Source organism: Alligator sinensis, unplaced genomic scaffold (genome assembly GCF_000455745.1).
Source record: "Alligator sinensis unplaced genomic scaffold, ASM45574v1 scaffold145_2, whole genome shotgun sequence".
NCBI classification, from domain to species: Eukaryota; Metazoa; Chordata; order Crocodylia; family Alligatoridae; genus Alligator; species Alligator sinensis.
Window position 1 is genome coordinate 1,602,037 of NW_005841954.1, and position 16,928 is coordinate 1,618,964.

The 16,928-nt window shown below is 39.8% G+C and overlaps 1 protein-coding gene across 6 annotated transcripts in view; it reads right to left on the reverse strand.

Annotated features, from left to right (window-relative positions):
• The window catches only part of USP45 (ubiquitin specific peptidase 45), a 164,149-nt gene that overhangs the window by 31,173 nt on the left and 116,048 nt on the right, over nt 1–16,928 (reverse strand). For 5 of the 6 annotated variants that reach the window (XM_025200068.1, XM_025200069.1, XM_025200070.1 and 2 more), the window contains 5 exons: nt 15,925–16,012; nt 9,362–9,443; nt 8,253–8,344; nt 2,636–2,692; nt 1,303–1,449 (listed from right to left, as the gene is read on the reverse strand). In XM_025200068.1, coding sequence (XP_025055853.1) covers nt 1,303–1,449; nt 2,636–2,692; nt 8,253–8,344; nt 9,362–9,443; nt 15,925–16,012 — 466 coding nt within the window. The remainder of the gene's footprint in view (nt 1–1,302; nt 1,450–2,635; nt 2,693–8,252; nt 8,345–9,361; nt 9,444–15,924; nt 16,013–16,928) is intronic. The other variant, XM_025200067.1, reaches the window with a different exon arrangement.

Here is a 16,928-nt window from a genome sequence, read left to right on the forward strand (position 1 = left end):
CTGAAAATGGATGGTTTCCAAGTGCCTCTGGAGCTCCAGATACAGACTTCTGAAATCCTAGGCTAGACGCACAGAATAGAAACAAATGGTATGTGGAACTGGCAATCCCCTGTTTCAGAGAGATTCAGTGATTCAGAGAAGAATAAGGATATTTAGTACCTCTTCAAATATCCAGAAAGAAAACCATAATAATACAGTGGTGATGGATGGTCCAAAAGAAAAGTAGTTAATGAGTTTCTGAACCACAGGCTCTCACAAATTAGACACTAGTAACTTTATAATTATTGTTAGCTATCTTCAATGAAAGCACAGTTGTTTCCTGCACTACGTTGGAGAGTTCTGTCTAACTCAGACTTATAATACTAAAATTAAATTTGTGCTCTATTTAAAGTTATACAATTTAGACTCATAGTTATGCTAATGAGCATCTCTGGAATCATCTTAGTGGTACTAATTTCCTGTCAGTACTATTAATAATTTCATACCCATTTGAAGACTGTTTAGAACCCAGCAAGGGCAATGCTGATAGGACTTAATCTAATGTTGGGTCATATATAAAATAAGAAGGCACATAATACATGTATTAACACATGGAACCTTAATAATATCAATATCCTGTCATTTTATCTTTACCATTGGTACTTGTATACCACGTGTATCACAGATCTCCCTTCCTCTGCAAAGCTCTGATAACCAAAAATATATGCTTTCTTGTGTAATAATAAAAAAGGACACATGAAGTAGGAAAGAGCTTCAGTATTTGTTAGTTTGGCATGTCTGCAGAATGCTGTGCCACCATCAGGAAGACCATGTTAAGGGGCTGAACTATAGTTCTCAGGCCCTGGAGGCTGAGTGCATCATGAAAATCATGTTCTCCGTCTCCAGGGAGACTGGGTTGGCTGTACTACTTTTGTAGCACTCCCTGCCAACTGATCCACCAAATGGCACTAATACTGACATGTCTGCTCTCTTGGCCAGCATTACAGGGCCTGTGACTGCAGCCAGAAGCAAACTTAGTGGACAGTAAGAGGTGGGGGAGGGTAATAAAAGAAAAAAGAATGAATTATAAAACTGATCTGCAGAAAAGTTCTCTCTTCTAATGAGGTCACATTTAAATGATGGAATTATGGCATTCCAGTAACCGATTTGTTCATGCATTTACAACGTTCTGTATGTTTTCTAACATGTTTGCAATTCAGCCCATAAAAATACAGACTTTCAAAATTCCCACATCTGTAAATCCACAAGTAAACAATTTGCTGCTGATCAATCTGAAGATTACTGGACAGCACAGATGCTTACCTTATCTTTTGTTAACGAGCGTTTCTTAGTGATTTTTGCTTGCTGGTTATTCAGAGCAGTAACAGAAGGGCAATTGTAGTGACCAAAATCCACTTCCTGTGCAGTTTTACCTTTACTTGTCCTTCCCAAAGGCACAGGTTTTGAGACCTGTGAAACAATATCATTGAGGAGAAGTAGTATGTAATTAAATTTTTCCAGTTCTTTGCAATTTTGTAAAGTAATAAAGAAAGTCACATTTTGTTAACTGGAAAGAGAGCCCCAGCAGAACTGTAGTAACACCTAAGGGCAGCAAGAAACTCCTGTAGCAAAAAAACTACCACTCCCAGGGCAGATATGTGAACAGGAAGACACTGGGTGCATCTACAGTGCATTAATGCACCTTTGCTACTGGACATTAAGTTTAGTCCCTCTAATATGAGGAACTACATAAATGCACAGTAGCCGGAGCTACTGCGTAGTAGCAAAGGCACACAGTCTTGTTATGCAGTTTAATGAGCAGTAAACTAATTCTACTGCACATTAGCACAACTTTTGCCATGACGCGTTAATGCACAGTAGAATTAGTCTACTGCACATTCAGGATCTTGTATAGAGGCACCCACAGAAGCCCAGACCCTAAAGGTTTTTAGAATGCCTCATTCCCACTGACTTCAATGGGAGTTGGACATCTAATCCTTTTGGGGAGTCAAGTCTCAGCCCACACATTCTCAGGCAGATTTACTACAAATTAAGCTGCTTTTCCCCAGAAGAATACATGGAGAAGGATGATGGTAAAAATGCTATCTACTTTCCCTCACAGGGAAAGTCCTTTTGGGGTTCAACTGCCTCACCTGATGTCCAAGAGGAAATCTGTATAACATGCACCAGCATGGATTAAAAAGTCGTTTTATTTTAGCCTCCAAGCCTCAGTAACTTTATTATACTAAGTAGTGAATGCTCTCCCCCAGCATTCATATGACCTTTTAAAAAACAGGTAAGTCCCCTGAAATCTATTTGTATTTAGTCATATCTAACAATAAACTACTAGTATATGTATGTATGTATACAGGCAAAATTATTATTAGAATAAATTCAGAACTATATGCTGATTAAATAATATATTTTGTTCTAAATCTAATCTAATATTATAAACACACTGTTTATATATTTTGTATGTATGTAAATATTTAACTATATAAGCATATTACATATGCATATTCATATTTTTAGGCTATAAATTCAAGTCACATGTGTCTATACCTAAGTACATACAAACACATACACATTTTCATGTAAAGAAAAAAGTGCTTCCATGGAAACTGCTTTCAAATTTAATATTTTATGTGCATCTTACCCTCTCCTCTATTATAGGAAGTGAAAGATCAATGAAAGGCTCTTTTACTGTGGAAATCTTGAAGGAAAACAAAAAGCAAATAAAATACAAAGAACTTTATTAGTATTCTAGTATGCAGCTTCCATGTTTTATCATATCATCATAATACTACAAAAACCTATAGAAGCTAACTGCCTGTGCAAGATCTATTTAATTACAATGAAGAACTTCCCATAAACATTTCATTAAATATTTACTTGAAGCTAATTTTGATTTCCATTTTGGTTTAATACATAATGGAGAATGCCACAGTGAACTGCAGCATAGAAAAACAATGGGCACGGTCATACAACTTGAATCCACACATAGAGGGGAATCTCCACAGGTAGATCTCTCCCCATCCACTCCTTAAGAGTCAACTCTCTCCCCAGTAGTACTCCCCCTACCCTGCCTTGAGGCTCTCCATTAGCAGAAATAAGAGCTGAGAAAGTAAGTAGGAGAGATGCATCTTGTCTCTGATCCAAGAACAAGCTGAACAGCATAGCAAGTCCTTTTTTAAAAGTGAGTTCCAAAGTCAGATAGGAAGCCATTGGCAACCAGGGGCATTTATAGATGGGCTCCAGGAGGTTGAGGGAGAGCGGGGTACTTTAATTAGCAAGGCTCTGAGAGCCACGCTAATTAGAAGTGCCTGGACTGTCATGTGTATCACCATCATGTGTATGGTACATAAGAGCTTTTTATTTCTTTTTTCTTGAAGTTAAGGCATAGGCCATTTTTAGAAGAAATACTTTGTTTTAAAAAGTATATCCTATACTGCAATACAGTATATCAAGAGGGTAAAATGGCAATATTCTGTTTAGTCATATTTGAAGTAACATAGTTAGCTTCAAGTCAGCATGACTGGATGGAATCCATCGGAGAGTGCTGAAGGAGATGGCTGAGGCCATTGCGGAACCCCTGGCAAAGCTCTTTCAGAATTCGTGGTGCACAGGGGAAATCCCTGACGACTGGAAGAAAGTCAACATTGTGCCCATCTTCAAGAAGGAGAAGAGGGAGGACCCAAGCAACTATAGGCCAATCAGCCTAACCTCCATCCCAGCGGAAATCCTGGAAAAGCTCATTAAAGAATCTATGTGCGATATGCTCGCAGAAGGTAAGATTCTGAATGACAGCCAGCATGGCTTTGTCACAGGTAGGTCTTGTCTTACCAATCTCATCTCCTTCTACAATCAGGTTTCTCACCACCCAGACACAGGAGACGTGGTAGATGTTATATACCTAGACTTCCAAAAGGCTTTTGATCTAGGATCCTACAATATCCTTGAGGGGAAACTGGAAGATTGTGGGCTCAGCTGCTCAACAGTTCAGTGGGTGGGAAACTGGCTACAGCGTAGGACCCAGAAAGTTCTCATGAATGGATCTGTGTCATCCTGGTGCAAAGTGGCCAGTGGTGTCCCTCAAGTGTCCGGGCTTCGACCGGTGCTTTTCAACATCTTGATCAATGATTTGGATGGGGGAGTGAAAAGCTTGCTGGTCAAGTTTCCAGATGACACTAAGTTATGGGGCAGAGTGGTCACGTCAGAAGATAGGTTGTAGATACAGGTAGACCTGGACAGGCTCGAGAGTTGGGCAGACCAGAACCAGATGAAGTTTAACACTTCCAAGTGTAAGGTGTTCCATCTGGGGGAAAACAACCCTCAACATACATACAGGCTTGGTGGTGACAGCTTGACTTGCACCAATGCCGAAAGGAATCTAGGGGTAATGACTGATCATTGTATGAATGTGAGCCGTCAGTGCAAGGCGGTGGTCAGCAGGGCAAACAACATGCTGGCATGCATCAACCGATGCAACTCGTGTAAAACTAAAGAAGTGATACTCCCGCTGTACTCAACACTGGTGAGACCACAGTTGGAGTACTGCATCCAGTTCTGGGCACTGCACTTCAATAAGGATGTGGAAAAACTTGAGAGGGTCCAGAAAAGAGCAACCTGTATGATTAGGGACTTGCAAGGCAAGCCATACAAGGAGAGGCTGAGGGACCTGGGCCTCTTTAGCCTAAAGAAGAGAAGGTGGAGAGAGGACTTGATAGCGGCTTCCCGCTATATCAGAGGAGTGCATCAGGAGCTCGGTGAACAAGTGTTCACTAGGGCACCCCTGGTAAGACCAGGACCAATGGATACAAGCTCCTGGAAAGCTGCTCCAGGCTTAATACCAGGAAAAACTCCTTCACAGTCGGGGTGTGCAAACTGTAGAATAAACTCCCTACAGAAGTGGTGCAGTCACCTACCCTGGAGGTTTTCAAGAAGAGACTAGACAGTCACCCTGCTGGGGTCACCTAACCCCAGTTGATGTCCTCCTGTCTAGAGCGGGGGCAGGGGCTGGACCCAATGATCTGCAAGGTCCCTTCCAGCCCCTAACAATCTATGAATCTATATCCCCAAGCAGATTAAGTCATGTAACTACTTTATTGTCTAAAGCTAAACAGCTATATTTTTTTCAAGTTATGCATCTGGACTAATAGGAGCACTTGCAAATTAAATAAGGCAACAGCATAGAGAAATCAATTAATCAGGTGTTTTAAAAATATGTATTTTTATTCTAACATTCTATTTTGCTTCTGGCACCCCATAATCAACTACCTTACCTACATAGTTATTTTCTCTCACAGGACTCTATGGGATTTTTACACATGCTCTGGGAGGCACCAGGGGGCACTTTAATTAGTGAGCTGCGCTAATTAAAAGCACTTGTGTATCATGTGTATCAGCATCTCCCGCGCTGAAAAATAGCAGCAGGGCACTTTGAACTAAAGCTCACTGAACGAACTTTAGTTCAAAGTGCCCCACTGCCATTTTCAGTGCGCACATGCTGATACACGTGATGGCAGAGTCTACTGGAGCGTGTTTATTTCCATGGTCTAGCAGACTTGCTTAATCGAATCTGCTCCAACGTGCTGGATTTCCAGCACATTGGAGCCGGCTCCCTGCATGTCTATAGGAGCTCTATATGCCTTCTCCCATATTCTGGTGCCTGGAATGTCCCACCCCCACAAACCTACTTGTTAAATTCCATCCATTCCAACAACTGACTTCTAGCAACTTACCTCTGACTAACTAGGAGAAGATAAAGTGAAAAAAAATTAAGACGTATACATATGTATTGAATTATCATGCTTTCTTATTACTATTAGCCTTCCCCTCATTTCCCCTTTATACGTTCATGACTTTCAGGTCTCCTATTAAATTTAGTTGCTGTAGTTCATGTACCAAGGACCACAATATTTCTTTTTTCTAAACCACCCAGCATTTTTCTGGGTGATCAAGAATGATAGATGAGGATTAGAACTGCCCTAACTACATCTATGCTTAAATACGTTAGTTTTTTGTCAGCAGGATACTGTATAAGCAAAGCTTTTATAGCATGGTATTTTGTAAAAATGAGGTAATAAGCAAAAGCTTTTTTTTGCCACTACTGGAAAAGAAAACTGAGCTGGAACCTCATTTAAATATGGTTGACTAGCAAAGTCCTGATGAGTATGGATGGAATCTAAGAATAAAGCAAGATACAGTACATTTAACTCCTAACCTTTCTAAATTGCATGCAGGTGAAGGTCTTCATTGATACTAGAAACAAACTACAGTATAATCTGCCCATCATAAAGGGGAGATTACCTGACACTGCAGAACTGAGATTAATTATTCATACCAAATTATGTATTTTGTTTATGAAGTATGTTTTAAAGAAAACTCAAACACAAGTTCAATGAAAGTAATCCATGCAAAATAATCAAAACAAAAAACTGTCATCCTTATGAAGTTACAGACACTTGTAAAGATGACAGTAACCACTTATTTATAATAAAACATTATTGCATATTAATAGTTACTTATTATTAAAAATATTGAGTTAACAATTAAAAGTATTTCAAATTAGGATAATCTAAGCAAATATCAATTCTATAATATAAATTTTAAAATATAAATTTTATTCATTATTTTTCTATGTCCATTAATTATAATCAGCATTTCCCAAGGTAAAGACCAGGTCTGAAAGGAATAACCAGCAGGCCATGGAAGACAAAGATTAAGGGCAGGTACTTCTTTACCAAGATTTGGCTGAGTTGTGATCAGGGTTAGTGATTATTTTCATTTTCTGAAATAGGTTTCAACATTCAGAAGTTTGGGAAATGCTGTATTAAATATGGTATCAGTATTTCCAGGACAATTGTAAAATTTGAAACCTCCAAACTTAAATTAGCTAGGTACAAACTACTACCAGCATTTAAGCCATTTCTAATTCACAAGACTCCTTCGTACAGGTTTTCCTCGCCAACCAGAGTTCTGAGTATCCACAGTTAATATTCTGTATACTGTTTTGGTTACCACGGTATACAGTTTTGAGTAACCAGCATTTTCTGTGGCCACGCATCAGCCCACTAACCCCCTGGCCCTGCTCATGCCTCTCCTTCCCCCGCAACAGCCCCTGCTACCCCAGCCAGAGGTGGCCCCCAAGTCGTACCAAAGGTGTGTGCGGTGGCGGGGAGCTGCCCTACTTGCAGTGGCAAGGAACAGCAGGCCTGCTCGCTGCTGTTCCCTGCTGCCCTCCTCCATGACCCAGTGTCGCAGGGAGCAGAGAAGCCACGCGGGGATCTCTTCACCCGCTGCTGCTCACCCCATGCTGCCCCAGTGATGCGCTTCCTGTGCCTGCTGCTGATTTGAGGGGTGCAGCCCTGCACCACTGCCCTCAATGCAGCCCCACGTGTAGGAGGCACATCGCCAGGGCAACGTGGGGCGAGCAGTGGTGGGTGAGGAGATCCCCGCACAGCTTCTCTGCTTCCTGCTGCACCAGGCCATGGGGGAGGGAAGCAGGGTGGCAGGGAACAGCAGCTCCGGCCAGGCTGGATTGTGGGACAATCCGAGCCCAGTTGCTCATCCAGGGGTGCAGGCGGGTGGCTCCCGCTGCTGCTGGGCTCCGATTGTCCCACAACCCGGCCTGGCCAGCATCCCATCTGCAGGCTGCTGACTGGCCAATCGTGTGCTGCTGGAGGTGGGCACAAAACACCCCCACCACACCATTCAGACAGGTGGGGACGGGGAAGTGCTACGGTGTGCTGCGCAGGGATGTCTGACATGTCCCTCCCCTTTCCTTCCCCCTCCTCCTCCCCCGGGTAGGAGGTGAACATGCTGGGGGAGATGCTGCCGCCGCGCCCTGGGTGCGCTCTGTTCCCCAGCCACTGACAAGTACCCCCTATAACCTAAGTGCCCCTAGGGGTATGCCTACTCCCAACTGACCCCGTGTATTTAAGGTAAGTAAAAATTATTTTTATACACTATACTGTACAGTATTCAAGTCCCTGATCCCATTTCCCCCATAAGCATTTAGTTTTACCAACTGCGGTTTTGTCAACCATGGGAACTTTCCAAAACCTAACCCACATGGTTGGCAAGGGAAACCTGTATGTATACAAAGAATATTTTAAGGATAAAATAAGCCATGTTACTAGGAAATCTCCAATAAAATCTTTTTTTTTTAGAAACCGAAGTATAAAATTGAAAATACAATTTTATACTCCAAACAATATGAACAAATCAATATGCGATCTATTCCATATCAAATTGAATTCCAAAATACCTACATTTTCACATTCCTCACACATGACAGTGCTAGTCAATTCACCAACAAAGATCCTATCTATGAAGTTCATCTTCACACCCTCTCTTCCATATGCTGAAAAAACATTGCTTTTTTTAATGTGAAAAAACAAATCCAATGCCACTGTATAAGTACAACATAATAGTTTCTATGGTTTATTGTTAAAAAAACACAATGTATGAATTACGTACAAAACACATAATAACACTATTAATGTAATAAATCATTTACTGCTAATATGACACACTTCGTAATATTTACAGAAGTTATTCAGTGATACAATTCATTCAGCCTCTCCTTCTGCCCCTGCTGTATCAGAATAGTGCTGCATCTCTCAAGAGGAGGATTTAAACAAAAATTCTGATTTTCTTTTTAACAAAGAATGCAAGTAATCAGCCTTATTTATTTAATATTCTGTTGTTCCAAAGCAGGGACTATAGCAGCAGACATACCGATATGTTTTCTAAATGATAGTTTCTAAAACTGTCAAACTTGAAAGAATAACAAAAAGATATATTTATTTTGTTTTATGTTACATTTTCAAGAACAAGTTACAGATTTGGAAAAAGCTAATCTTTCAAACAAGCTTCAGTACGTTTGGGCTGTAAGACTAAAACTAATAAGCACGTGCAACAATGATTTATATAAATAAAAAGCTCAGATTTGGAAAATAATCTTGCCCTTATTGCAAAAATCATTATACTGCTTTTGTGTTCATATTCTTAAAATGCTCAGGATGTCAATAATTCAATCATTGAAACATTCCAGGTGCTCTCTTTGAGTGATACAATAGTTGCACAATACAAAAAGATCAGAAGATGCAAAAGAATATATTTCCAAAAGTAAAATTAAATTGTACATTCCGGAGTGATATTAGTAACAAACGGAAGCAAGCCAATATATACAAGAATTTCTATATTTTATGTGTGCACTAGATGGCACTAGAATAATAGATACTATAATTTTACTTAAGCCACGCACAGTGCTCTAGAACTCCAGTTTGTAACAGACAGTCAATATTGAAAAAAATTACATTTGAACAATTGTACATGCTTTTTTTTTTTTTAAGTGATTCATTAGAAGGTAGCATACCTTTGACTTTTCTTTTAGTTTCCTCATCTGCTGTTTTAGTGGTTGGATTATTGAATGCTTTTAAGATACCAGTTTGTATCCGCTATTAAAACAAATATATATTTTCAGGAGGTGATAAGCAGTTTAAGAAGATCTAAAAATGATTAGAATTTTTTCTCCATTATTTCTAGAAAGAAGCATAGTTTACTAAGATTTTAAAATTATATGATCATGCTTTTATATGACACAAACTAATATATAACTTTCGTAATTAACATTCAAAAACTTATCTCCCCATAAAAAGGGACCACTTTTAGGTTCATAAAGAATTTATCAAGGAACGGTGAGATTATGCTGTCAACATGATTTTCACTTCTGTTATTGCTTGGCAAGAAAACAGCAAAATGACAATGCAGAAACTGCTTCCTTCTACAATGACTGACAAGAATATAGAAAATGTTTAAAGTTTATAACCATTTGTTAGACTTCTGCCTTACTCACATCAACTTCATTCTTCTACTATTGTGTTTAGAAAGTACTAAACTTATATTCTTTTTGTACTAACTTATGTTATCATACCTCAATGGGTATACGAAAAACTCCTATTAACGCACACAAGGATTACCTATGTGTACTGAGGAGAAAACAATTCTAAAAATATATATTTTTGGACATTAAACACATTTGAACATTAAGGTGTAATTTGCGCATCAAAATGGTAAATGTCCCCACTTCTCAGTCAAAAAATAAATAAATAAATTTGTGGTAATGATGTCTCATACTGTAAGACTTCACTACAGATGCAAACTGTACCACAAACCTTTACCAGGAAACTATAAAGTATTTATAAACTAAATGATTGTCAAGTAATCAGCATTATCAATGTATTAATTCTCCCTTACTAAATGTACTTGCTCAGTAGTGCAAATTAGTAAGGCTCTACTGTATTACTGTATCTGCTAAAAGGGACACTGGAGTCACAATTAAGCTAATATACCACTCTAGAAATGAGTTCTGATGCTTCAACATTTCTGTACATATTAGCCCTTATATCTACTAACAAAATATTCCTCACATTTACAACAGCAAAGTATGCTCCACTCAGGCCATATGAAAAAAAGAATGCTATAATGAAGATATCCTTAGAGGTTCAATTTCCAGTTCATCCACTCACAGATTAGAGTCATACTTCTACCTTATGAATATATGACCTGGCTTGCGATTAATCTCCTGCCATCCCAAGCCCTGCTTTGTTCATCTTAAAGCCAACAATATACTAAAAGGACTAATCAATAGGTAATTCACCAAGTTGAACACCATAAATGGGTTTAGGGCCATAAGCAACCCCTTTTGTTGGGATTAGTGCGTTGAACCATTTATTTAGGTCAAAGAAAGACACAGTCCCTGAATGGTCAGGGTGCTACTAACAATGGCAGCAGACATTAATCAATTAGCAGCAGGGTTCAGCTACTTCAAACCCTGGTGTGAAACAATCTCCAGCACACAATGTTGGAAACAACAGACTGTGTAATTTTGATTGTAGTATTGACAGCCTTTCACTTTAAACGTCTATTTACATACATATCTACATACATGTACTTTTAGAAAGATATGGAGAAAAAATAGAATACCAAAGAATCTGATGTTGGTTTCAGACCACCAAAAACAGACAAAAATCTCAGGACAATTAAAAGAACCATTTTATAAGACACATACAGAGGGGAAGCAAGCAAAAAAGTAAATTTATGTAAAATTATGTAAATCCAGAAAAGGCTTTTATAATATATACTGTAAATACATGTTAATAACATAGTATATTAATATCAGAGGACCAAGTAGCTCTGCTTTCAAAATTAATCAGGGCAGGATGTATAAGAAATGGCAATTAGACTGTTCAGCCAAATAAAAGGTTTTCCACAGGTACACAATCAAGTGCTCAGCTGCAATTTTAGTAGAGCTGTTACCTAAACTTTACACTCAAAAGCAAGCACATTTAAAAGCAGCATGAAAGAGAAAGGTTAGTGGCTGTAATCATTTCTAAAGGATTCTGGTGGCAGACATATTGCTGTAGGCTTTCTTCAATCAAAAAACACATGGTAGTGACACTCCATAACAATAGCACGATTAACAGCTGTGGAGTTCCCATGACAGACAATGCTGCTACTGCTTGTATCTGACTGGCACAACTGTCCAATGCTCACAAGATTGAATAGATCCACAGATCTGACATTCTCAGTTTGTCACACCATCTATAGACCCGAAAAAGAGAGGAAAAAGAGCTTTTAGTCGTAATGCCCCTTGCTGCGCAGCCCGGAGGTGATAGAGTCACTGTTCATAGTAATGCACTATTATGGCAAAACGGGGGTTTAATTGCAGTAAAAGGTGGGACCAACCTTCACTTACCCAAAGACAAAGGTGACAGAGTTACTGCACAGACCAATTCATAAGAGAAAACATTTCTCAACATGTTATGTTGTTCTTTTATTGTACTTATAATAGCTACTACTTCTAGTAAAACTATTTAAAGGCCGAGTAACTATGCACATTGATACCACCATAAGGACAGCACATCCAATGATAACAATGACATTTACTCTCATATTTTTGTTAATCTGTTCCTCAGGAGGAAGAAAGCATCTGAACATTTGCTTTAAAAGGCTTTCCCTTGATTTTATTGCACATCAAGAGTGAGGGAAACATTTTCAATTATTTTATACCAGAAGAACAGTATAGTAACTTCCACCTCTGCTGCAACATTAAAAAAACCAAACAAAACCTTTAAGTGGCTCAGCTTCAACAAGGAGAGGGAAGGAGTGCCTTCCCAGTCTTGAGGTTATGGCACTCTTCTGAGGTGATATTGTGGGTTTGACCTCCATCAGGCTGAGAAAGGCCTAAAACATAGGTCTCACAACCTGAATAAGTGCTCTACTTACTAAGGTATTGTACACTTACTACCTTCCCTCCTTTGGTCACATTTTAAGAGTGAGCCAGTTGCCCGTCATGAAGGAATTAATTAGTTGATTATATGTGGGGGGTTTCAATCTGTAAGTCCCAGTCATAAGCAGGCATCTAACTTAGGCACTTAAATCCAGGGAAGAGGCAGGGTAGATATGCACTTTATAAATTAACTAAATAAGATGTATATTGAGAGAAAGCATAAGCTCTTGTGAAACTAAGTTCACTTCATCAGATACCTGCCTCTCCTTAGAGTTTCTTTTTGCTTGGCTTTGGCATCCTCCCTTGTTTGGCATGCTGAGCATTGCAAATTTCACTCTAGTGCTCAAAAGGTAAGGTGCTAAATAAACTAGTAACAGAACACATTAAGAAATACTTGCTTTTACAAACTACTCTGTACAGTGTTTCTGCCACTGGGCAAATGAAGGTTGGTCTCACCCTTTACAGTGCATTCTATGGAGTAAAAGGGGAAGGATTTAATTAAACCAGGTGTCATTACTTCTGTGATGACTACCAGTGTGCACTACTCTTATCCTGGGGTAAGTGGAAGCTCAACTGTGGTAACTTACCACAGTTTAACTTCCACTAACTGCAATCTAAGGGCATGCACACGTGCCGTTACTACAGAGCAGCTGATAAGATGGAATCCTTTTACTCCGTATGTCCGTACCCTGATTCTCTCTCTTTAAAGCATAGGGAACAGAGGCACCTGAAGTTGTTAATTCCTTTCCTGGAGCAGGAAACCTAACTTCTGTTGCAGGAACACTCATCATGTTCAAGTCCCTTTGTGATTCTGGTCCTTAATCGATAAAGACATGGATTAACGGATAGCCAGAAGTGTCAACTGTCAGAAAAATAGTCCCATCATGTCCAATACACAACAGAATACTGCAGCATACAACTCTAACAGGGGCTGCCTCAGTGCATCCATGGGCTGGCCTATACTACTGCAGCGGTGAAGCCCAAAAAGGACAGAGCTGAGCATGCCTTGTCTACCCATGCCTGCTGACATACTCCTAGAACTGGGAGTGTACCAATAAAGCAGCTTCAGCATCTACTTTCAGGACTGCCAGAAACCGTGGGATCAAAAGCAGACATTTGGAGCAGCTTCACTGGTGAAATTCCAGGTTTGGAGCAAATTAGTGAGCCCAAGTGATGCAGTGTGCTTATCCCCATCTAGTACTGAAGGTACAAAAAAGCCCCATACTCTAGAGAAGGGGGTTCAGGTCAGGCAGAGGCCCAGCCCCAAAAAACTGAAGTTCACCTTCAAAAGGTGAAGCTTTTGACACAAGAAATCCAATTTTAAGAAACTAACACTTAAAACAGAGATTTGATAGTTTCCACTTCTTGAACAGAATAGAAGAGAAACTATAACTCCCTTGAATAATTGATTACTAAGGATATTGGATTAGTGATCTATACATACTGTATTTATTCAATTTTAAAATGAAGGTTTTTTTGCCCCATTTAACATGGGGGAGGGGGGAAGCCCCTCATCTTGGACTCCAGCACAAGGTGGGAGCGGGGCAGACAGTTGCTGTGCTCCCCAACCTGTGCTGCTTCTCTCCCCTCACTGCAACCCCACTTGCCCCTTGCTCTAGTGTAGGCATGCTAGACCATGGAGCATGGCCCTAGCCTTGTCCCACAGCAGAGGTGCTAGCCCCATACTCTATGCCCCAGCCTGAATGTAGACAGATCTTACCAGCACAGAGCAACAGTAAGCACAAAGGAGGGGCAGAGGCTTCAGGGGAGAGGAAGATGGGGGGGAAGAAGGATGGGGACTTGAGCCTGTTGGCAGGGAGGGGCACAAGCAGTGTAGGGGGGAAGACACGTGGAAGGCGGGCAGGGCTGCAGGCACAAGGGAGAGGTAAGTGGGGGGGAAAGGTGGTAGGGGACAAGGTGCCAACCCCTCCAACTGCCTCCACACCAAATGTCCCCTACCACCTGCTACTTCCTGCCTACCTCTTAGTACTCCTACCACTGACTGCCCCCGCACTGTTTCCCCCACCACCTGTCCTCCACACCCTGCCGCCTGCCCCCTTACTACTCCCCTCCTTGTTGAGTGTCCCCCCACCACCTGCAGTATTGGTGGTAAGGTATCAATTTAAGACAACCCTTCAATAATTAGATACTATACACTGAGAAGTATAACAAATTTATACATTTTCTATGTATAGAATCTAATTACAGGTTTCCCTTGCTTTATGCGGGTTCTGTATGTGCGAATTTGTTCTTATATGTTGACCCTTTTTATACCAAAAATTCGTTATATGCAAGGTAAATTCAATCTTATGTGATCGATGTGGTGGAACCCTGTGGTCATCTGCTTTGTGCAGTGCATTGTGGGAGTGATGCGCACCAAAGTATCGTCTTCTGTTTGGATCTGTGCTCCTCACTTGTTGTCTGCGACACGTGTTTCTGTAGTTGCCATCCTCATTATGATAGTGCCTTGTGTTTGTGTGTACTGTCTGCTGTTGGTGAGTACCAAAATTGTCTTGTAAAAGTGGTAGAAATGGGTCTAAGGATCAGTACCAGTCAAGGTACTGTATCAGTATCAGTCAAGGTCTTGGAATGTATCCCTATTTGTTACATTGTAAAGTGGGTTCCCTTTATGCAAATTTGAGTTATGGGCTGTTTTCCAGGAACACATGTACAGCATAAAGAAAGGGAAACCTGTACAAGGGGAGTTGTCTTAAATTCAGGGCCATCAAGGATTCAGATAAATATGGTAATACAGATGTGATTTACCATTATATATAAGAAATGCAAATATTCCTTAGCTATAATGGTAAATCAGTGATAACATCTGGCCTCTCAGGCAGATGCACACCTTTGGGGAGGAAGTTATCTGAATACTATATACATGATCCCTGACCACTGAATAGAAAAATATTCTCTACTGAGAACTCCTCCTCTAGGAGGAAAAGCTGCTTGAGACAGACCTCTAGTGAGAGACTGATGCTACATTTTAGTCAGAAGTGTAGGATTAGATCTTACTCTAGTTTTTATGCTTATTTTCTAATATGTCTCTTTCAATATTCTTACCATTTATGTGATTTTCTTGCTTATGTAATAGATCTTTTTGCTATTTCTTATACCTTAGTAATTGTCTATGGTCAGTGTGATTTCAGAACAAATGATATCTACAAGCTAGTTACACCTAGGGGAGTTAGGATGTACAGTTTTATGCAAACCTAGAAGAGTACAAGTCATCATCTGGTAAGATGGCTTCTACTGGAGCTGCAAAGGCCTTGACTGAGACAGGTGGAACTAAGGTATACTAGGGTAAGAAGTTACTTCAGGGGCAAATCTTAAGTTGGTTCTCCACAGCTAAGCAGCAGAATGGTGAAGAGAGGTTTGGAGTTTCGACTCTCCCATAAAATACTGTTAACCAAAGTTACTATATAAAATTGTGACAACTTGCTTATAATCAGCAGTTTTGAAATACTTAAGTGAAAATGCATCAATTTAACTGTCTTTTCAGAAGCCAACTTTACATTTAGTGGTAGAAGCAAACCTCAGCAATGTATGTACCAATCAGACATAGAGAATATGAAGTAAATTAAAACGTGGATATTCAAGCTAAAATTAATCCAAGTTACTTCCCTGAAAATATATAAAGATTTTACCTTTGTTTCTTCTGTTCTCATTGCATCCAACAAGTAGTGGAGAAGCTCTTGGCTATCCTGCTGTTGGAAACCCTTAAACCGAGGGGCCCTATGAAAAAAGTAGAAGTTTAAAATGACTTTACTACTACTAAAAGGCAGCTGTATGCTACTGATGAGCTAGCTTAGGAATGTCAGTCACCAACTCAGAGCACACCCACATCTGATATTATATTATTTAATTTACTACACACCACTTTATTCCATTTCTGAAAAAAATATTAACATTAAATATATAACATTAAATTACTGAAAGTCAGGAGGATCCAAATGTATTTCTAAACCATATGAAGATCAGTAAAATGGTGGAAAAAAAAATCAAATGCTTTCAGGGACATTCTTTTGTGGATACCAGGACCACTAGATTTGGTCATCTACATGGTCATTTAAGTCTCCAGAGTGCCACTTACACACAGGATTCCTGGGTGTGCACATAGCTATTCACATTCATAAGGCTACATGAGCAAGAACACAGTTGTCAATCTGAGCATAAGTTGCATTTTTGGGACTTAAAAACCATGCAGAAGTGGATGACTAGGTGTCTGGAGAAGAACAGAATACCTACACTTTTGACCATGCTCATATATTCTTCTCGTAATTACGGTGCATTAATGAGCATGTAGACACACCCAAAGTACACAAATTATGAATACAGGGTAAGTAAAAAATAAGTAGCCTCAGTAGCACCAGACAATTCTTAATATCAAAATTGCCAGGACCTTCCCTCCATTAGGTATCAAAACTTTGAAATCAATGGAAATCTTTCCCAGTTTCAGCAGTAACTCTTGATATGTGGTAAACATTTGATGCGGTGTCAAACTAAATCAAAAAATCATTCAGCTAACAGAGGAGTGATATTACATGTCTGCTACTTCACCACCCATTTTAGGATTGTAAGCTTAAAAGGCATAAAACAGAAAATTGCAGCAGGCACACACAATAGCAAGTGCAATGTAAAACAATTTGTT